At 53.2% G+C, this 22,350-nt stretch overlaps 1 protein-coding gene across 1 annotated transcript; it reads left to right on the forward strand.

Moving 5' to 3' along the window:
- Window positions 1-1,155: 1,155 nt before the first annotated feature.
- On the forward strand, window positions 1,156-21,621 carry RAB40C (RAB40C, member RAS oncogene family). Its single transcript, XM_065732610.1, has 7 exons — window positions 1,156-1,229; window positions 1,395-1,621; window positions 12,237-12,297; window positions 13,266-13,326; window positions 19,424-19,501; window positions 19,692-19,914; window positions 21,109-21,621. Exons 2-7 carry the CDS (start codon window positions 1,480-1,482, stop codon window positions 21,387-21,389), a joined length of 846 nt encoding a protein of 281 aa, XP_065588682.1. The 5' UTR covers window positions 1,156-1,229; window positions 1,395-1,479; the 3' UTR covers window positions 21,390-21,621.
- The last annotated feature ends 729 nt before the right edge of the window (window positions 21,622-22,350 follow it).

The following is a 22,350-nucleotide window of genomic DNA, read 5'->3' on the forward strand; positions in this document are numbered from 1 at the left end:
GGCACATGTGAACGTATCATCATTCCCAAAGAAAACAAGCACGGCACGAATGCATAACCCCTATGTTAAGTTGCAGCAGTTATCTGAGCAGGTAGTGGGGAGCACTTGGGGCAGCCAGGCAGGGCTGGGTGAGGACGTGAGGGTGAGGACCGTGGCTCTGCACAGCACCTCGGGGCCGTGGCTCTCAGCCCAGCGCTCTGTGCTTCCTCATGCATTTACAGTGACTGCGGGGACGTTGCTTTAACAAAAGCCTCGTCGAAACGAGCCCTCCCAGGGGGCTTTGGATGGTGTGGCTCCGAGGCAGCAAATGAGCTCGAGCCCAGCCGCTGGGACCATCGAGGCGGGGACACGGTCTGTGCTGACCTCCAGGCCCTGGCTCGTCCCCACTTCTGACAGTGCCCGAACAAAGGCAGAGAGCACCGCGGGCTCTGGGGAACGCGCTCGAGATGGGCGGCCGGGTGTGGACGGCCGTGGCTGCTACACAGGGTCGGCTTTGGTGCCCACGGCTCCTCAGCGGGCCGAGGACCGACGCGTTCATTGTCTAGTGCAGTCTCTTCTGCAGGTTCCCCCGCTCGTAGGACCACCGCGTTCCCAGTGGAGGAGCCCACGATGGGACCGCCCCCTGCCCTGACCGACCCCAGGCCCCGAGCCCCTTCCCCGGGTGCTGGAGGGGTGAGGGCAGCCGCCCCAAAACCCATCCCGTCTCCCTCCGCTCCGTGCAGTGGCATTTGGGGTCACGAGTGAGCGTTACCCCGCGCAGGGCCGGGCTGTGCTCTGTGTCCTGCTTCCTGTCGGTGGCTGTCACAGCCGGGCAGGAGCACCTCCACTGCTGTCTTTGGAAACGACCCACGGCAGCAGATGGGATCCGGCTGGGTCCCACTGTGGGGGCCAAGCGCTGCGTCCCTATCCACCCGGAGAACCCGCCCCAGCCTCACATTCCCATCATGCTCCGCTCCGGCACCGCCCCGCGAGTCCGTGTCCTCCCCGCGCAAAGCACGCCGGGACCTGTAGTTTGCGGTTGCCCCGGCCTGCCCCGCCCTATCAGAGGCGGGTATGGGCGGGGCTAAGCGTGATGACGTGTCCCTCAGCCAATAGCGCGCCGGGAGCCGAGGGCGGGGCTCGGGCAGCGCCTCTCCCGGAGCCGAGCGGGTGCTGCGCGGCGGCGCCAGGCGGAGGCTGCGGCCGTGGTGGCGGTGGCCCGGCCCGGCCCCGGGGTGCCCGGCCGCGAGGTGAGTGCTCGGGCCGCCCGACCGCCGCCTGCCGCGGGGCTGCGGAGGGCCTGGAGGGCGGGGGACCGCGGGCCGGGCAGCGCGGGGGCGGCGGGGCCTAGCGGCGGGCCGGGCGCGGGGCTTTGTCAGCGGCCCCGGGCTGAGCGCCGCTCTCCTCCCCCTCAGGTCCCGCAGCGCTCCGCACGAGATGGGCCGCGGGAGGGCGGAGCGCTGAGCCCGGCGGTGCCTGGAATGCGGCTGGGGAGCGAGGATGGGCACGCAGGGCAGCCCGGTGAAGAGCTACGATTACCTCCTCAAGTTCCTGCTGGTGGGGGACAGCGACGTGGGCAAAGGGGAGATCCTGGAGAGCCTCCAGGACGGCGCCTCCGAGTCCCCGTACGCCTACAGCAACGGTAAGGGCGAGGAGCCGGGGGTGGCACGGCCCCGGCGCTGCTCGGGCCGTGGGGGCTGCGGGGGGGTCCTCCGGGGGGTGGCAGCGCTCGGTGGCACGGCTCGGTGCCGACCCTGCTGCTCTGCTCCCGCTCGGAGCGGGCTGAGCCGCGCTGGAAGGAAAGGGCTCCGTAACAAAAGAACGGGAGCGTTGTTTGCAGAGCTGAGCTGCTAGGGCTCGCTGTGTGCATGCTGCTGGCGGCACGGCTTCGTTTGTCCGCCTCCTGCCGTCGTCGAGGTGTGTGATGGAGCCCACGGCAGCCTATTAACTGTAGTGTCACAAGACCGTGATTAAAAGCCGAGGAGTGGCACTGTGCTATTTCCTGCATCCCCGCGCTGCAGTTAAAGCATAGCACAGCCCGGCGGGGTGCGGGTCCTGGCGTGGCATTCAATCTGTCATCCTTCTCTCTGGCCTCAGTGCAAAAGAACGGCCCCGGGGGCTCAGTGGAAGTGATAGGACACAGATCCTTCGCCATCCCCACAGCTCACCTGATGGTTGGAGCAGTTGGTGCTCGGTTTCCTCAGTCAGCAGGGCCTGAGAGAACCAGGTGCTTTTCAGGGCTTGGAACTGAAGCAGGCCTCAGTGTAAGGGCACGGTGCACTCGGTCCTTGGAGCTGCCACCAACACTGCTCGAGTGATGGAAGTGCACTCCTGAACCACAGACACCTCTGGGGAGGCAGTGACTGGGAACTCAGGAAGGCTGAGATTAGAGTAGCAAATTCTGGAAACAGAAGGCCGTGGCACTGCTCATCTGTGGGGATGCATGGCTGCGGTTTACCTTTGAAGCTTCCCTAGAGGGAGTTCCCTAAAGAACCCCATCTTGGGAACAATGGAGCTGTTCCCTGGGACTGAGGTTTGCTGAGCAGGGCGGATCGAGGCTGCTAGCATTGGGGTTGTCTTCTAATAAGGGTGTTTGGCTGTTGTTGAGATGCTGGTGATGCAGGAGTAGTAAGGGCGGTTGGGAAGTGAGTGTGTGGTGGTTCTTTGATGTGTGTGTGGAACCCAGCACTGCGACTTAGTGATGGCTGGGAAGGGTTTCTCTCTGAACCCGCTCTGTCACAGCAGCAAAGTAACGCTTTCTCTTTCTAGAAAAAAGCAATCTCGGTGAGCTGATGTTTTCAGAACCTTCCTTCCCCTTCTGTAAGCAATTGAGCCCGTTCCTAATTAGGGAATTGGGTCACATGCTGCTGGGTTTTTTTGTTTGTTTGATTTTACACTAGTATTTTACACTTCTGTTGCTTCTGCTGTACTCTTTGGGTGCTTGGATGGAGCAGCTTTGAAATCAGAATGAGTCTGATACCAGTGCTATCCCTGATGGCCTTGGCAGTTGGATTGCCTCAGTCTTAGAGTGCTGGGGATGTTGTGTGTACTGAGGGGTGAGCTTCTGTGGTGTGCTGCATCTGTGCCCCGCAGAGCAGCCCTCGCTGTGAGGGCACTTGGTGTTAGTGCTGGGTCTCCTTCATGTTGTCTGCCTGATGCTGTCCCAAAACCACACTGACTGTGGAAGGGCTCTTCTTGTAAGCTTTGTTCTTGTGAGTGGGTCCTCCTCCTTCCCTCCCAGACCCTTCCTTCTCACCCCCCGACCCCCAGTCCTAATCTGAAAAAGCACTGTATCACCCACAACTTGTTCCTTCTGTTCCAGAGGCAATGCTTACGAGGATCACTGTGAAATGGAGGATGCTTGAGGTTGATCCTGTGACTTGGGCGTGTTCATCTACTTGGTGAGGTCTGAGGAGCTACTGCTTGCAGGCTTCCAGGAGGAAGCCTGAAATGCTGTGTTTCTAAAGCATCATAGTTCCTTCTGTCTGTTCTCATTCAGGAGCAGAGCGTCAGTTCTCAGTGTAGCCCTGTAGATTGCTACCTTGTGCTGCATCAATACAGAGCTTCCAAAGGCTTGAAAATGACTGTTTGGAACAGAGGATTGGGGGCCAGCAATGCTCCCTGCAGGGGGTGGATCTGCCCCTAAGGAGCACTACTTGTGCCTGGATGTTGCCATCCCCAGGCTGGGAGAGTTTGTAGCTGAGATGCAGTTAAACTTGTCCTTCCCTTGGGCAGCTTCAGGAGGCCTGAAGTTAGCGTTCGTACTGCTCTCTGGGGAAGAACACGAGCTTTTGGGAGAGCATTATGGCTCTTTCCTCTGAGCTTCTGCTGTCGTATTCCCCAGCTTTCTCCCTCAAACTTCCCAAAGCAGCCTGGTGCTTGTCTCAGCCTTTCTGGAACAGCTCGCTGTTAGTGTGCTTACCCCAGAGCGATCCTGCCGAGCTCGTTGGGCGGCTTGCTGCAGGAGGCAGCAGTGTGACTCACGTGGAGTTGCTGCATGTTGCTTCCCTGGGTGCCATGCAGCAGGAAGAGGCTCTGCATGGATGCAGTGTGAGTGCTCTCCGCTGGTCCTCGCGTGGCCGCACGCTGCTTTGGGAGCAGGCTGCCCCCTCACCTGCTGCTCTTCCCATAGGAAAGCTGAAATGCGTGCTCAGGATGCAGTGGAGTATGTTCCTGAACAGATGGCTCTGATTGGAAGGGGGATAGATAGGTTTTGTTTCTCTCAGTGTTCATATCAAGCAGTCCTCCTGACTTCCTTATGTCTGCTTGAGGCAGCACATGGAGCAGCACTGATGGCCCTGTCCTGTTGTGACCTCCCCTCCCCTCCCTCTCCTGCAGAGTGACTGCACAACTTGTTTCCACCTTATCCTGGTGTCCTCATTAAGTGCTATTCTTTGGTGCCCTGTTCCCCAGAGATAACATTGTTTCCCTCAGCAGCCGCCTCCTCAGAGGTGCTCTCCTCTGTTCTTCCTGCGGTTGCCTGAATTCTGTTCTACCTGTGCAGCTTGTGGGAGGGCAGGGCTCTGTCCATCTCCAGCAGCACCTCACCTTCCCCTCCTGAACACGTGGCAATGAGTCCTGGGTAAGAGCTCTTGCTGGGGCAGTGCTGCTGCAGCCATGTCTCTATAGTAACTGGAGTCATGGTTTATTTTGAGGTTTTAGCACTCTGATGGGAGTTGCGTTGAGGCACAGTGTTCTAAATGGAGACTCACTATCATCTTCCTGTGGGATCAGCCTGCAGGGAGAGCTTCAGCTCAGCCACGCTGCTGGAAATCTCTTCCAGCTATGGGCGAGTGGGGAGCGTGTGTCAGACAGCAGGCAGTTCAGCATGTCTGCTGGCACTTCCAAAGTCCTGCAGGGATGGTCCTTTCCATGTCATTAGGGATACAAAACTTATCTTCCCAGAGCTGTCTGTGGCTTGGGAACGATTCTGGCATCACTTGTTTCTCGTTTATTTCTTTTCCTTTGTGTAATAATAATAAGTTGAAACACGCTGTCTCTGCTTGATGTGGGGCTACTTATCTGTGCCTTAAAGAGCTCAACCCTCCTGGTCCCAAGTGCCAAGCAGATCTGGATGTCTTCTGTTGTGTCTCAAATCAGGGTGGAGGATGCACAGTGCATTGATCTGTGTGCATCACCTTCCAGGTGTCCTTCTGGGGATGGGAGCTGGACACTTCCCAGCCTTGTATGAGAGCTTTGCTTTTAGGGGCTGTGTGCCTGAGCCTCAAGCCCCCTTGAGCAACGTGATCTGGAATGGCTAGAATGCTCTTCCAATGAACTGAGTTAACCTAAAAGAAAAGAGAAACTTTTTTTGGTGTGTGTTTTTTTTTTTTTTAAGCCTGTCTGCTCCATTTTTCCAGATTGTGGGATGAGTCTGCTTCTGGTGGTGTGTGTTTTTTTTTTTTCCTATCTAAACCACATAGGAAAGCTCACATAAAATGTCTCCTCCTCTGCCCCAGTCTCCCTCAGCTTTAGTTTCCAGCTGTTCCCTGGCATGCTCCTTCCCTCCCTCCCACTGAAGAGCAGAGCATCTCTCTGCGCACCCACGAGCAGCTATGCTATGAGCTTAGCCCGCAGAGCCAAGGATTTACAGCCTTGCTTTGCTCTCGCTTTCTTGCCCTCTGACAGCCCAGGCCTGAGGAGGAGAAAGGAAGCTGTGATGTGTGATCTCAGCCCACCTGTGCTGTTCTGCTGAAAGCCCCATTCCATGGGGAGCATCAGAGGTCTGCATGATCCTGCAGTAGCAGTAAGGGTGCAGCAGCAGCTCTGAGATTGAGCTGCACGTGGCTTTGCTCTTGTGGACTTCTCCCTCCCCGCTGGGAAACCAGGCAGCAGCAGTGCTGCAGTGGGACCGTTCAACAGGTGGGACCTGGAGCAGGTGCTTCAGAGCAAGGTGTCCGTGTGCACGGTGTCAGGAGGTGCCCATGTAAGCGCTGGGAGGGCAGAGTGGTGAAGGTGTTTTGCACAGTAGCTCTTTTTGAATGTTGGTGGTTGTTGTTGCTTTCGTTTCTGAGTGTATCTTGGTGTCTGTATGGTGTGCCAGCAACAATGCTGATGGTTACAGTGCCGTGCCATCCATCCTCACAGGCTGCCTTTGTTTCTGGGTGCAGCTGTATTGTTTTTATGGACATCAGAGCTGCTAAGGATGAAGAAACTCTTTTATTTGTGGTAGCTTCTGTGCATCAATTCCATCTTGATGTTCTTCTAAACAACAAATCCACTTAACATTCCCAGTTGTGGGCTGACTCGTGGCTGTTTCAGCAGCTTGCTGGGTGCCCACCGAAACGGCTGGAGCTCCGGGAACAGATTTACTTCTGGCTCCAAATACAGATTTCAGATGCAGTTGTCATCTGGAGCGTGGCACAGCTCCTCTGCGGGACGTGGAGCAGCAGCTGGCGGGCGAAGCACTCGGCAGGGCTGGGCTTCCTGCAGGGAACGAGTCCAGGTTTTGCTTTTGGCCGGCGATAATCAAACCATCTCTGGTCTGGGGTGCCCACCTGCCAGTCAGGAGCTGGATGCCTGGGAGCACCAGCACAGGCTGCTGTGCAGAGCTGCTGCTGGGGAGCTTCATCACCGTGCTGACAGCATCAAAGCAATAGAGCGAGGTGTGTTAGTGCTGAAAGGCACAGACCTGAGATGAAGCCATCTTTGTTCTAAGCCATATGTTTGGTTGACCCCCGTTGCTGATGAAGATAATTTGTTATTTGTCTATCTGAGGAGTAGGTAATTGAATGCATGACTCAAGCTGATGAGCTCATGTGTTGTTTGGAAGGGATTTTTCTGTGGCTTACAGCTCTGAGCTGACGAGCTCAATTGCTGCTGTTAATGTGCTGCTGCACACACTTTTTAAGGTCGGATGACTTCATCAGTCGTTACTTGAACAGATTGAATTTGCTTTTTTCATCAGCTACTGCTCATGTGCTCATACCACATCTCTCTAAATGATTTAGTACCGCTTACAGACAACGCGCCAGTCAGTTCAGTGCTGCCTTCTGCCCAGGAGAGGTTTGCTGATGAGCTCCCAGTGCTCAGCCTTCCCTGTGGGGCACAGCCCTGCTGTGGGGAGCTCCTGTCCCCGTGGCAGCTCGGCCGGGCTGGGTGTGCTGGCTGGGGCTGTGTCTGTCCGTGCTGCACCCGCCTGGGTGAGATGTTAAAACCCAGCCACGTCAGTCACGGCTGAGAAATTTCTTGTTCACATCTGTAACACCCAGGCACTTGGCAGGAATAAGCGATTGTCTTTGGACACTTCTCAGTTATTGCTGATGTTTGGGATGAATTAGTTTCTGCACTGGCTACTTCGGACTGGGCTGAGGAGCACAGGAGCAGCGTTACCAGCAAAGCCTTTGGGATGTGTGTGTTCCCTGCACTGCTTTTTGCTTTGGTTTAATAACCTGTTTGTTCCTTCTCTGTTCATTTACCTGAGAGGTTTACATGGAGTCTGAGAGCAGCTTGTCTTGCACACACAGGCAAGCACTTCCAGCAGAGAGGCTGGCTGCACCTCTCTGGTATGCACAGGTGGATTTGGTCGTTTCCATGAGCAGGCCATGCCATTTCTGCCTGTGATGGTCTCAGGTTAGTGAGCTTGTTTCATGCTGCTGCCAGATGAATCTTCATTTTCAAATGTCTCCCTGGCTGTGCCCAGGACCTGGGACACAGAGCAGCGCCAGGCTGGGGCTGGAAGCTTCAGAATTAATTATGGTATTCTTGCTGGGATCCACAGCATTGTTTTGATGTTGCAGGTTGCCAACCAATTGTATCAGCTCTCTGTGCTTAGCTGCACCTCTCTAAGTCCTTCTGATTAAGAAACTTTACTGAAGATTTGCTCAGAACATCTTCCCTTTACAGAAGGGAACAAGAAATGACTTGTTCTGTTGCCTTGCCCTGGAGTGTTTCTTGGTGTGTGCATCTTTAAGTGATCTTGCTGCCACAAGTGCAGCTGCACGAGATGCTTGTGACTGCCTTCCTTCCTTGTCTATTGAGTAAGGGTTTCCCTGACACTCGTACCGCAGATTTGCTGCAGTCTGTCTCTGTAGTGCACCATGCTGCCTGGGAGGTGTTCACTGCTGTCCCACTGTGAGGAGAAACAAGGTTTGTTCCATACCCCGATGATGTTCTCCTGCTTTGCAGTCTCAGTGTCTTCACATTTTTTTCAGTTATTTATTTGCCATATGCTCAGAGACCTGTGCCACTTTCTCCCAAGCTCCTCCTTGCACACAGCGTGCTGCAGCCGGTTACCTGAGGACACTGTGCAATTGGAGGCAGCTGAATCTTGGAAGTGTTCTCTATTTCAGGTTCCAGCTCTGCTTTTCCTCCTTCCTTTTTCCCTGGCCAGGGTGGCACTGAGCCCGCTCTCCCCACTAATGCTAGCTCTGCTGTTGCAGTGACTAAAGTTTGCTGCTCGGTGTGTGCTGCATCCTCCTCCAGCAGCACCCAGTATGAGTGGGGAAGGAGGGCAAGGGTGTGCGAGCTGCCAGGTCAGGCTGGTGTCCTTGCAGAGCTGAATTCAGGTGTCCCTGGGGTTGCTGCCATAGCAGGGTGATGGGACTTGGGTCCCTTCTGCCATCTGATGCTGGCAACCTAAACCTTAGTGAATACCTGGTAATGTGGTCCCAAACCTTTGGACTCAGCAGAGCTGATGACCTGTAAGAGAACAGAAGTGTCTGGGTGGAGACCAAATGTTTTCAGTTAGACAGCTGTGGCATGTTGGCTTTGGTTGTCCTGGTGGCAAAGCTGCCCTGTTGCAGATAGAAGTGGGCTCCTGGACTTGGTCCAAGGGCACTGCATCCCCGGGACCCCCTGGATCCCCCTCCTGGGGCTGCTCCTCAGCATCCTGCCCCCACTCAGTGCTCAGGCTGCCCTGTCCCAGGGCAGAATCTAGTGCTGCTCCTTATGTGGCTGCCAATATGCACCCCTCTAATCTGTCAAGATCTCTGCAGTTTCTGCTTTTCCCCCCTCCAGGGAAGCAGCAGCTCCTCCCAGTTTAGTGTCTTCTGCAGACTGCCTCAGAGTGCCTTCCAGCCCTATATTCAAGTCGTTAAAGAAAGCATCAAAGAGAGCTGGCCCCAAAATGGAGCCCTGCAAACTCCAATAGTGACTGAAACAGTAGTAGGGTCACTGTGATGTACACCGAGCTCAAGAGCAGCACAAAATACAGCTAGAGCAGCATGAAATAAGCATCCCCGTTGTCTTTCTGCCTTTTCCAGTGACTTCTCAACCCCTGTGACTGCTTGTGGCTTTGGCCCTGCTCTGGTTTTGGCACACTGCTGCTGTGCAGAGGGTGCATGGGGGCTCAGCGACGGCATTGGGACACATCCCACAGGGCAGCAAGTTCCCAGGGGAAGGAGGCAGCAGCCCCACCACAGAGTGCTGTTGAGTGCTGCAAGAAAACTGTCACTTCTTGGCGGGGTTTTGCTTTTCCTGGTTACATCAGACGTAATCTTGCAGCTGAAAGCCCAAATTTTAACTCGGCCGAGCTTTGTTTCAGCGCCCATTGATGTGAAGCATCCTGTGTTGGCATGAGTAATTTGGAATAGGTCAGAGATTCCTACATACACCCTGCCCATTCCCATGGGAAAGTGGCTGGTGGGTAGGTTTCCCATATACCGTCTGGCAAAAGGGATAAAGGTTGGGATGCCCTGGAGCCTTGCCCAGCAGTGATTATGGTGCTCGTGCGTGAAGCCCGGCCCTGGGGGGTGCGGGGTGTCTGTCCCCAGCCTTGGTGACAGCAGGTTGCGGTATTCTGGGTCGGCTGGCTGCTCCAACAGTGGGGCTGGGGTATAAGCAGGAGCCTAAAGAATAGCAGAGGGGTTGGACTGAATGCTAAATCACGGCGAGCAGCCCTGACTTGTTCTCCGAGCGTCGCTTGTTTGGTTACATCACGCTGGATGTTGGTCAAGAGAGATGGGCTGATAGCTGCTGAGCTTTCAGCAGGGCTGCTTCACTCCTGCAGGGCTGTGTGTTCAGGGGCCAGGCTGCTGCAGGAGCTGCAGGGACACAGTGTGGAGTTGTGGCTGTGCATCCCTGCCCAGGGCTGTCAGACTGTGCTAGCAGAGCTGAAGCGTCAGTCCTGAAATGAGTGGTATGCGGCTGCTGGCAGAGGTGATGCTCGGCTGGGGGAAACCACTGATGACTACAGGAAGGGGAATTGAAAACCTTTGCTGAGTTTACCAGTTTCTGAGCTGCCCGAAATGGAAAGAAGAAAAAAAAAGAGCAGCTGTGATACAGCGTGGCTGGGAGTGTCAGGCTGCCAGCAGCACCCTGGGCGACAATGACATCTAGCGGCTGCTGTGCCCAGAGCCCTGGGACAAGGGGAGCTGAGCTCCAGCCCCACACAGGGGCAGCCCCATCTACATCCCCTCTTGGTGCCGCTGCACTGAGTCCTGTTGGTGTAGGGGTGGCTGTGGCTGGCAGGGCAGCAGCCCTCAGGTTTGGCTGGAGTCCGGTGGGATCTGCTTCCTACTCTGAGCAGGGAGCCAGCGCAGGACAGATCCTCCCCCCAAAACAGATAGGTGCAAGCTTTAATGGGAGGGTCCCTTTGAGCTGGCCTGATGTACTGTGTGCATGCAAGGGGGAAGTCTGAGCTGAAGCATTCACAGATGTTACAGTTGCTCAGTCTTTGTTCTCACCACTGAGCTTGCAGGTAGAGGTTTTTTGCCCCAAACAACTTGTACGTTTAGCCCTTAATTCAAATATGGCTGTGTGCAGTTGGACACAAAAGGTACTGCTTTCTTCCGCCTCACTTTCCCAGGTGTGTTTAAATGCTGAACGTAGCCTAGAATAAAAAGACAAAACAGCTTTGCTTTTCACTTGGGTGCACGCAATTCTCTCGGGCTGATTTCATTGCAGTCCTGTAATGGTGTCATCCTCAAAGGCCACTGCACATCGTGGTGCTGGAAGAGGAGCTGCGCGTGGACCTGGGGACCGACAGCTGCCGGAGTGTGAAACCCAGACCTTGTGTCCTCCTTTGTGTGCTGCAAGCATGAGCGTTGGATGTTGATGCCTCTCACTTTGGGTCCTGCTTTGGGAGCTGGGAGGAAGCATGGGGATGCTCTGCTCTCCCCTGGGTGTGGAGCAGGCTCACTGCTGCTCACTGTCCCAGGGGATGTGGGTTTTATATCTGCCAAGCAAATAAATACAAACCACTCGTCCTCTCTGGAGGAAGATAAAATGTAAACTATCTATTTTCTGTGATAAAGCACTGGAAATGGTTGAGATTTAAGATAATTATCTTGATTGCTTTTTCTAGCACCCTGCAAAGACTGAAATCTAATTTGTCTCTCTAGCAGGGAACTCCTGCTGATGACTCAGACCAAAATCCATTCGCTGTATTGACAAACTTGTCCGTTTGGTTTTCAGGGCAGTGTTGTTGCAGAAGGGCCTTACAGGTGGTTACACAGCAGTGAGTTTTTAACATACGTTCCAAGTTTGATATGTAGTGACTGGAGGAGAGAGTGAAGCTGATGTAATCCTGGCATTGTTACTCAGCAGATAGCTGTCCATTACTTCATGCTCTCCGGTGGGTGCAGGAGTGGTAGAGTTCAACCAGGTGTACAGGAGCTCGGGGGAGGCTGCAGGGAGGCAGGAAGGGCAGCTGCACCCTGGCGTGGACAAAATCTGTGTCTGAAGGTGCTGGGCACTCCTAATGCGACTGCAGTTTTGGGGTCTAATGCTGGTCTGGAGCTGGGGCTCTATGGGGAGCAGTTGTCTGTGCTGCTTTCCCAGCTGTTGTTGAAGAACCTCCTAAAGTTGCATCAGCCTTTGCTTCCTGGCCAAGTCCACAGACACACGTGGCCCTAATGTGAAACCCTTCAGATTGCACCCCAGTTGAGAGGAAGGAAAAGGAAATACAGAGGCGATGGAGCATGCCTGTGCCATGGTGGGGTTTGTAGCTGAGCATTCCTGGGCTCATCTCTCTCTGCAACCCGGTGCCCACGCTGACTGCCCTGCGTTCTCTGCTGTACAGGCTGCTGTGTGCTGCTGTGTCCTCAAGGACGAGTGTAGAGAGCAGGAATCGAGAAAGTGGTGTTCTTCCAAGATACATTCACACTCAGTTCTTTCATCAGCAAGACTGAGAATTTAAACTTTTTATTTCATCTAACAAGTCATTTTAATCTTTCTGTTAGCAAGCTTAGTAGGTATGTGTGCCTTGTAGCTCTTAACTGCTTTTGTCCTTGCAGTCGGAAAGCAGCAGCTGTGTTCTCTGGATGGGCAGCATCACCACCTCCCTGCGTTTTTGACCTCTGTCATTTTCCTTTTAGGGATTGACTACAAGACCACTACGATCCTGTTGGATGGCAGGAGGGTCAAGCTGGAGCTCTGGTGAGTTTGGCTTCTGTGCTGCACCGAGGCATGGCAGGTGCAGAGTATCCCTGGCTGTATGGTGAGGCTTGGTAGTTCCTCTTCCCTGTGAGTTATCCTAGTGAATCAGACTCGTTTCTGTGACTGAGCAGCACCAGCAGCATGCTGTCCTTTGCCAGAGTGGTCCCGTTTCAGCCCTTCTCCAGCACAGCTGAATCCGTCCCTATACAGTTCCTGCTTGCTAAGGGAGTGATGGTGTTTTGGAATTAATACTGGATTTGACTGAAATCCTAGAGTTGGAAACAAATGGAAGAGAATTAGGAGGACAAAAAGCCCTCAGTTCCTACAGAAGCCTGGATGTTTGTCCACAGCTCGGTCACTGTACAGTCAATGCCTGGAGAGCAGGGTGTGCAGGGGGAACCTGGCACTGGGATGGAGAAGTGAGAACACCACGCATGAGGGTGACCCCTTCCTTATCTGTCAGAGCTGGAAGAGGACCTGGAGCCCTTCTGGCCAGCTCTGAGGTTTAAACTGGAACGAAGATGCCCCAAAAATGCAGGAAGAATAGCTGGGCCCTGCTGTGCTTCAGCTGGACTTAGGAGGGAGTGACACAGGTCCTGAAGCACCAAACCAAACATCTCTACCGAGGCGTGTATGAAATAACTGGAATATTAGTGTTCCCTGTGAACTGTTACATTGGGAACGAATGACATGTTCTCAGCCTCAGGGACTGACTCTAGCAGTATGTAGTTTCATAGTTTAATTATAATCCTGCTCTCTCAGGAGCTCATGTCCTCATTTTTCTAACAAACAGCTGATGTATCTCCTCTGCCCTGTATGATTGCATGCACTCCTTGTATTTTGTATTTTCTACTCTTGCAAGGTGCCACTTTTCCCACTTCTAGTCCAGTGGGAGATGTGAAGTCTGGGATTTATCTTTATTTTTTTCCTAAATTTCACAGGTGTAACTCCAGTTTTCTTTGTTGCAGGGACACATCAGGGCAAGGAAGATTTTGCACCATTTTCAGGTCGTACTCCAGAGGAGCTCAGGTGAGCACTGCTGTCAGTATTTGACAGAGGCAGTCCTTTTCTTTAGGCTGTAACAGTCTTTCATGCCATAGTAAAGAGCTCTGAAGCAAATCAAGCATTAAAAAGATGGGATCTGTAAAAATACCAAGGGGCACCGTGGGTCTTCCTGTGCTCTGGTTTTCTTGTTTAATGAAATGATGGGAGACAGCAGAGTGAGTGACGCTCCTAGGCTGCTGCCAGAATGTTCTGTAACGGATGACTCTCTGCTGGTTTCTAGACAAGGGCTGAGGAGTTGGGCTTATAGAGCATGTGGCAGTTCTAACCTGAGATCTGCCTTAGCTTTAATGTGGGGGCTTCTAATTTCAGAGGCTTTTCAGGTTCGTTTTAAAACGACACCAGCTTTCCCTATGGAGTTCTTCCTCTGTATTGTCACCAAATTGGTTCCAAAAGCAAGGTGGTTCCTGCTTGTATGTTTGGTGCAGGCTTGAAACTAGAGCAGCTCGGTTGGATCTTAAACTTAAGTTCCTTAAAACATGAAACAGAGCACTAAATTCTGAGCTTCTCCTTTGGGCCTTGTTCCAGAATAGCATCTAGATGGAGAATATTAGTAAAATCTTTTGGTCTTCTGAAAAAATGCTATTTAACAGTACTTTTTTGATGTATTAATAGTCATCCTTTGAGTAACGTCCCAGGGTCCCTCCAGATAAAGTATCATTAAGTTTAAAAAAAAATTCTCATTAAGTTAAAAGAACTACAGTGATTTCCTTTCTTTTCTAATTCAAGAAGTTTGGCATAAGTCCTTCTGCACACTGGGTTGGAAGCAATTGCTGCAGTTGCTCTTGGCTTTTCTCTCCCTGTAGCTGTGGACCTGCTTTGAGCGCTGGCAGAATCCATCACACTCTCTTTCTTCCCTGTAAACTCACTGTGCTTTGGATGTCGGAGCGCTTCACCTGGGATGTGCTGTTGCTGTTTCCTCCAGTGTCTGGTTTGGTCTTGTTTGTGCACATCTCTGGTGTTGCAGATGGGTTTGAGGCAGCTCCTTTGAAGCAGGGGCCAATTTCCTGGTGCTTGCAGAGGAGTGGGCCAGGGAGTGCTGCAGTGTGCCATGGGCAGGATCTCTTACTTGCACGCTTAGAATGATGTGTAAGTTTAATGTGAAACTTCCCTCTGCCCATACTGTATTTCAGAAAACTGTGTAGAGCTCCAGTCGTGATGTAACCTGCATGCTTGGGACAGTATCCTTTCCCTTATGAGTTATAAGCAAACAGAATCAGTGTGGTTTTCTGATGGCCCCATAGCTTGGCTTTGGGCAGTCTTCCTCAGCAACCTTGCTGTGTCAAGACACCCAAATCGAACAGGGAGCAGCAAGCACCATGTCTGTGTAGGGCTTCAGCCAGCAGAGCCTGTACCCTGCATGCCAGAACTTGTGGCTGCCATGCAATCATAGAATCACCGAGGTCGGAAAAGACCTACAGCATCATCCAGTCCAACCACCCACCCATCACCAACAGTTCTCATGTCCCTCAACACGATATCTAAATGATCCTTGGACACTTCCGGGGTCGCTGACTCCACCACCTCCCTGGGCAGCCAGACCAGTGCCTGACCACAATGACCTGGGACAGGTGGGAAAGATGAAAGAAATGGTGGTGAGAATGTTTAGATAAAGGTATGTGTCGGTCTAGCAAGTGAAGCAGAGCAGTGAGGCACTGGGAGAGCATCTGTTGGGTTCCTGCAGCCTGTCCTCTGCACACACTACACCTGAGGCTGGATGGGATGAGCTAGCTGACCTGAAGCTTGAAATGGCTTTCTTTTATCTTCCTTCTTCACAGTGAGGTTCTTGATCATCTTTGGAATGGAAGTAACACCTTACCCTTCTGTTTATTCATCAACATTGTTTTAGGAACATTCACTGTACAGTCTGGAAGGCTTGGCTTGTTCATCTTACCTGCTCACCATCTTCAAGGAAACAGTTTGAGAGCCATTGACAGTAAATGTGATCAGTCAGACTGGCAGAGGATGGGAATGCTTTATTGCTGAATGCTGGAGTGTGTGCTTAACTCAGGCAGCAGAGAGTAGCTTAAGTTTCTTCCTCAGAATCTGTATTCTGCCTGTGCCTTAAATCCCTGTTGCAGAGTTGTGATGCCTTGATCCTGATCTGCCAAAATAACCAACCCCTACCCTTTGTAATGACAAAATAGCTGTAAGCAGCAAACCTGCCCAGCAGAAGAGGAGAGAATTCCCAAGCAAAATGCCTCCGCTGCCCTCTGAAAAATGCTCTTGTGATGTGAACTGCATGGTGAAAAGCGAGTGGGTGCCTTCTGAAGGTGCAGTGTTCTCCGGGTGGTTTGTAGTACAGCTTCAGGTGGTTGGCTCCCCTGTGCCACCCAGCAATGCTCCTGGTTTAGCAGGAATACAGGTGTCTCTGAAATAACCTGCAGAAAGCCTGCTAATGTAAACTCTTCATGACTAACCAGTGCAAGAGGGGCATTAGATTTGAATGATAAAGATCTCTGCTGCAAGTACAGGCTTGAATGCTTGTTAGCTTCTCAAAGCTGGGCTGAACTGCCCTTCCTCTGGGAGCAAGCTGCTACCTCGTAGGTTTATTGATAGCATGAAGACAGCTCAACACAGTGTGGTCTGGGACGTGGGGAAGGCACAGAGTATTCCTGAGCTCTCTGTTTCTTCCAGGTGTGCTTGATGCTGTGTGTTGGACTGAGTTTCTGTGCTTCAGCAGTCTGCTTTCCTCTGTTCTTTTGGTATCATCAGTCTTAAAGTTCTGCTGCAGGAAACCTGCTGCAAACACTATTGGAAGCAAGAGAAACAGCTTTTTCTAACCTAACAAACCAAGAGCCTGGGAAGAGTAAAGACAGAGGAGAAAAGAAATGCTAGAGGGGTTAAGCTCTGTTTAAAGTGCAGCATGGTGTTTGTGCAAGAGCAGCTTGGTATAAATGGGCCATGAGCACCTTCATGCTGAAAACCAGCAGGTTTTTATTGAGCAGAGGGCAAAGGCTCTGAACTACAGGGCTTCCTGTAAGGAATAACAAGGACTCACTCAGTGAGAGGGCTGGGTTTCCCGAGTGGGCTCTGAGGCTGCTGAGAGAGCAGGAGGTGCTCTGGCACTGTGGCCTGGCCTTTGCTGGGGCTGGCAGAGAAGAGTTGTGTGTACGTGAGTGGAGAATGCGTAAGAAAATACACAAACAGCTGCTTGGTATGAAAAGTGCCTTCGAGTGAGGGAAGCACACCTGGCTCCCTTCCCCACCTCACTGCTTCTTGAGTGGAATGATAAGAGTTGAATCTTCAAAGTTAAACCCTTGCTAAATGGAAAAGTGGTCCCCAAATAGGAGCCAGACCTGCTGGTGAGTTTTCCTTTCTGACACAGCAGAGCTTAGTGCTTTGCTCATCCTGGGCTGCAGGATTCTTCCCAAGCATTGTAGTGCCTTGCCCAGCTCTCCTTGTTTGGACTCCACGCTACTGTGTGGTTTTCCTGCTGGGGAAGAACATCTTCCTGTTGGAAACGTCCTGGGGCAGCCTTGCTGTCCCTAATGAGTTGGCTTCCAATGAGGATCAGTCACCTCTTTCATCCAAAGCAGACAAGTCCCCGCTCTGCAGGCAGTGTGACAGAGGAAATCCTTCAGGAATAGTTCCAGACCATCTACAGAAAGTCAAAATGATATTCAGAAATGCTCCCACCTCACAGCAAAGCTGCAGCCCTAACGGAATGATGAGCATTGCTTGGGCAGCTGGTTTGAGCTGCCCATCCCACTCAGGGCTTCTTAGCATGCGGAGAGCTGTGGGCTTTTTGGCAGCTCAGCAGGCTCCAAGATGCAGGCTGTGCTCTGCTGTGCAGCTTTCTGGGTGCTGCTCTACCTGCCTCGGGTCGTTCTGAGGGGTGTCCAGCTACTGGAGAACTCCGTGATAAATAACCCCCAGTGTGTTACACTGTTGGGAAATGCTTTGGCAGTGGGGAGCAGTGCCCTGGGCCAAGGCCCCTGGTGCCAGCTGGAGGAGGGACATGGTGTTCTCCTCGCTGTCTTTGTTTATGGCTTCCTTAGTCCTATGGGCTGCAGAAGTCCTGTCTGGGGCTGGGGAGGGGGTGGGGTTGGTCTTCCAGGCTTCCTCAGCAACCAACAGCTTTGTTCCAGCAGTGCAGAGTAGCAGTGAGTGAGGCTTTCCTGGCTGCCCCGTCCTCTGCGTGCTGAGATTTGTGGCAGCAGTGGGAGCACTTGTTTTCAAGCACGCTGCTCCTGTGGCCTTTCAGAGCTTGCAGATCTGCTTGCTGCAGGTGCTTAAGTCAGACAGAGATGTGGTTTGATTCTCCCTTTGGTTATGTGGATGGGACTTTATGTGAGCTCCTGCTGCAAACGAGCCTGATTGCTGGCAGAGTGAGGGTCCACGTGTGCTGCTGGGCACAGTAAGAGATGGTCTCTGTTCTTTGTTCAATGCATGATGCACTCATGTGGAAATCCTTCACTGGGAGCTCAGGCTTCCACCAAGCCCAGCAGTGTGGGGCAAAAACAGACTGGAAGTGGACTTTGAAAGTGAACTGTGAGAAGACCTGGGGTAGTGCTGGGGGATAAGGCCTCTCTTCTTTCACCCATCTCCAAAGGGTAGGGGTGGTTTGTGGAGAGGCTGCTCAGCTCAGGGGCTGGAAAGCACTGCACAACACCTGCTCTGAGTGTTCTCACAAGGTGTCTTGAGAAGCTGAGCAGTGAGAGGTGCAGAGCTATCAGCGTGCTGAGAGCCATCGAGGCACTTCAAGGAGGCTTTGGGGCTGCAGATGGGAATCTGTTCCTCTTTCTGGTCAATCACAATTCTGCACACGTTCTTCCAAAGGAGTCTTTTTGTTTATAAACCTGGGGTTGGGGGGGAAAGCCAACAGCTCTTACTTGGAGCTGTCTGCAGAGCTGGAGCCAGCTCCCTGTCTGCGTGTGTGTCTGCAAGCTGTTCCCTGCAGGGGAGAAAATGCTGATGATGCTGTGTGTTTGGGAGGCAGTGTCTGGAGCACACCTGGTCCCCTTGCTGAGCCCCACGTGGAGTTGCTTCCTCCCATTTGCCCTAGCCCCCGTGCTGGGGAGAGCGGGGCCAGGAGCAGGGCGTTGGGCAGCGTGGCTTTGGTGTCTGCTCTTGGGAAGTGTTACTTGACAATCTGAACTCGGAGCGTGTGTGTGTGGAGCTGTGTTATGACTTGGGAGGCTGTGCTGGCAGTCTGCCTGGAGTTAGAGAGCGTGGTCTTGACCTTCCACCTTGTTCCTGAGAACCTGGGGGTTGTGGTTTTGCTGATGTTTTAGCCTGATTGCTCTGTAAAGCAGATCCAGGCTGCAGCTGCTAGCGAGCTTAAAGCCACTCTGCTCCAAGAGCGTGTTTCTGGCAGAAGCTGTCCTCACATAGCAGCTCTTGGGTCTGCTCCTGTTGGCTCAAGATTCTTTTCAGTCCAGAAACAAAGCAAGCAGGGCCTATTGAGCTCCCTGGCAGTTTGTCTTGGAAGGGGGTCCTCAAACCTCTTCCTCTGTGATTTCCTGATTATCATTCATTCACATGTGCAGCCTTGAAAGGCAGAAGTCAAAACAGAACAGAAGAAAGTCTGGTCTCCCCCCATCCCTGTCCCCCTCCTTTTTTTTTTTCCTTCACAAAATATTCTTGATTTATGTCTCCTGGTAGCAGGTACTTCTCAATTTTGTCACCTTAAGATCTCCTTTGCCCCTGCGGGTTCCTGATTCCAGGAGGACTGGCTCTGCCCAGCTGCCTGCCCTGTGACACCCTGCACTCGGGCTTGGGCTGTTTGCTTTGCCCTCAGCTTGGTCCACCTGCCTTTCACGTGAGCTGGATCCATCCCCAGAAGCACTTCTGGCTCTCACAGGAGCTGCTTTGAGGCTGAGCAGTGGCCGTCATGTCTGTGGCAGGAGCAGTGCACAAAGCACACTGCTCCTCTGGGTGCAGAGTCACTGGGGCAGTCCTTCCTCCTCTTTGGAAGTGATCTGGGGGCACACAAATACTGCGACTGGAGGAACTTTCTTTTAGCCTTTCAGTTTTGAGGTGTGGAAGTGGTCTTCCGGGTGCATCTCCCTTTTCATTTGCCTCGTACACAACTTGGTGACTGCGTGTTTTCTTCCATCAGGGAATTCTCCTGGTGTATGACATCACTAATCGTTGGTCCTTCGATGGGATAGATCGGTGGATCAAGGAAATAGATGAGGTGAGCTTCACAGCAGGACCCTGGGGCGAGCCAGCTTCCTGCCACACCACCTATCCACACTGGGGCTGCTGGCCCCTATGGCTCTGGGGCCAGGCACACTGAGTGGAGTCTGGGGAGATAAATGCAGCACCGAAGTGCAGTGGTCTGTAACAAAATGATTATTTTTCCACTTGGGTTTTTCTTCTCTTAGCATGCCCCAGGGGTGCCCCGGATCCTGGTGGGAAACAGACTTCACCTCGCCTTCAAGAGGCAGGTGCCCACGGAGCAGGCACGGGCGTACGCTGAGAAGAACTGCATGACATTCTTCGAGGTCAGCCCGCTGTGCAACTTCAACGTCATCGAGTCCTTCACAGAGCTCTCTCGTATCGTCCTCATGCGGCACGGCATGGAGAAGATCTGGAGGCCCAACCGAGGTGGGCAGTGGGGAGGGGGCTGGGCTGGAGAGAAGGGAGAGCTTGGATAGGGGTGTGTGCTCGTACCTGTCCTGCCCTGGTGAATGGCTTCAAGTCAGGCATGCTGAAGCTGAGCCAGAGTGAGCTGCCTGTGCTGGTGCAGCTCCAGGGGGCAGTTCAGCGTGTCTAGGCTCTGAGCTGCTCTGGGGCATCCTTACACCTCTGCCTTTACTCTAGGTAAAGCTGAAGGCAATTAAGCTCACAGCTTGAAAGTACTTCAGTCGGATGATTGTGTGTGTGGGATGCACCAAGCATAAGCACCTCTGTCCTTACCCTTGTCTGAGCCTGTATCTCCTGTTCTGGAGAGATACGGAGGCAGGGTGAGCCCAGGGCAGTGCAGGAGCTGAAAGGGGATAAAACCCATCCCTGCTGTAAGCATGGAGCAGTGAGCTGAGATATTCCGTGTATATACCCAGGTGCATAGGAGGAGAGCCCGCCTTATGTCTCAGCCTGTTGAATTCGAAGCAAAGTAGTCTTAGGACCCATGTTCCTGGCTGGGGTTAGCAGTGTGTGTGACTGACGGGCTGAGCAGCAGGAGTTAAACACTCCCATCTGGGTGACCTTCCTTCGTCTGGGCCCTCTGTCCCAGTGAGCAGGAGCAGATCCCGTGTGCTGGCCCTGCTCACCGAATGCTCTGCCAGGTTCTTCGGGACTGGAGGCAGCTCTGCTGGCTGGAGGTGAACGTGTGCCCTCCTGTGGCCGGCTGCTGGGAAATCCCATCCCACAGGCTTCCCATAGCTCATTCATGTGGCTCACACTGAGCTAAGAGGGCGCTGGCAAGCCTTGTCCGGGCTTGAGAGGATGTTTGTTGGCTGTGAGCTCCCTGCAAAGAGCCATCCCCACGGCTGCTGCTCACCGAGCAGGTCCCAGTTGAGGCTGCCCTGTGGCAGGGCTGGCCATGCATTGCCTCCTTCCCAGGCTGCATTCTGGAGCTACCAAATGGCGACTGGGAAATGTGACCGTGAGCAGGGCTGGTGTGCTGCAGCACCGGAGGCACTGCACTGCCTCAGCCCAGTGCTGGCACTAAGACTGATGCCATGCCCTGCAGTCCCTGCCAGCTCTTAGCAAGAGCTGCATGGCATAAAGAGCGGGCACGGGAGGATGGCAGCCCTCTCAGTGTGTCAGCCCTGACTGTCTGCTCTGTCCTCCCCGCAGTGTTCAGCCTGCAGGACCTGTGCTGCCGAGCCATCGTTTCCTGCACCCCCGTGCACCTCATTGACAAGCTGCCACTGCCTGTCACCATCAAGAGCCACCTGAAATCCTTCTCCATGGCCAACGGGATGAACGCGGTGATGATGCACGGCCGCTCCTACTCCCTGGCCAGCAGCGGCGGTGGCAGCAGCAGCAAAGGCAACAGCCTCAAGAGATCCAAATCCATTCGGCCGCCCCAGAGCCCCCCCCAGAACTGCTCACGCAACAACTGCAAGATCTCTTAGCAGGATGGGCACGGCGAGCTCCGTGTCTGCACCCACCCACTAATGTACAGATGTTTGCACACTTCACCCTTCCCGAGTGGATCCTTTCGGTCGGGCCCCGGGAACGTGCTCTCCTTTGGCCTCACATGTGAGGCGTGCTGCTGGCTGCAGGGGGGAGAGGACTCCGCCAAGTGACCCTCCAGGAATGCTTTGGGCTTCACCTCTCAGCCTGGGGTGGAAAATTCAGCAGCTGCCGGGTTGGGGAGGGGAGGGGGGAAGGGGGTAGGGGTTGGGGGGGGGGGAAAGCTCATCCCGTTTCGATGGAGAAATGGATTTAATGGCAGATTGAGAGGCTTAAGGGAGGAGGCGAGGAGAGCCTGTGCTGCAGCTTTAACTCTTGGACTCCTGAGCCAACTGCTGGTGCAATAGTGGCTGTTGGGGTGTAGATTGAGGAATTAAAAAAGAAAAAAGGAAAAAAAAAAAGAGGGGGAGGGAACTAGTGAGCGTTTTCACCGAGATGTTAACCTGCTGTTGCCAAAAAGAAAAGCTCAACTGCAAAAGGCAAGAGTTGGCCGTTAGGAGGCTGAGAGAACAGTCTGCTCGCCTTCTGCCTTTATGTAAATATTATACATATATATATATATATATATATATATATATATCACTTGTTTTTTAAGGGTTTTTTTTTTTTTTTTAAGAAGCAGTCAGGGAAAATTTTATGCAGCCATGTAAATAAAAGCAGGGGATTCATTCAACCCGTGTCAGCACGAGGGGCCAAGTGGAGGATGCTGAGATGAGAGTACACACGTGCTTCAAGAGGCTCCGGCCCGCCGTGTGGGTTATGACGTGAGGTTTTGGAGTACTCCGTGTGCAGAAGGAAAGAACCACGGGTGCATTCTGTACCCCCACGCTGCCCTACTCTGATCATCCCATACAGCTGAGGGCGGGCTGCTGTGGAAGGGGCAGAGCAGAAAGCTGTGGG

Source organism: Cyrtonyx montezumae, unplaced genomic scaffold, assembly GCF_038088225.1.
Source record: "Cyrtonyx montezumae isolate F1298 unplaced genomic scaffold, pur_monq_1.0 scaffold_16, whole genome shotgun sequence".
In the NCBI taxonomy this organism is placed as follows: Eukaryota; Metazoa; Chordata; class Aves; order Galliformes; family Odontophoridae; genus Cyrtonyx; species Cyrtonyx montezumae.

Excerpts from the sequence above, each read along its gene's own strand:
- RAB40C (XM_065732610.1), top strand. The coding sequence starts at position 1,480 with ATGGGCACGCAGGGCAGCCCGGTGAAGAGCTACGATTACCTCCTCAAG. Across the intron at positions 12,298-13,265 it reads AGGGTCAAGCTGGAGCTCTG|GGACACATCAGGGCAAGGAA; the intron begins GTGAGTTTGGCT and ends TCTTTGTTGCAG. Across the intron at positions 19,502-19,691 it reads GGATCAAGGAAATAGATGAG|CATGCCCCAGGGGTGCCCCG; the intron begins GTGAGCTTCACA and ends TTCTTCTCTTAG.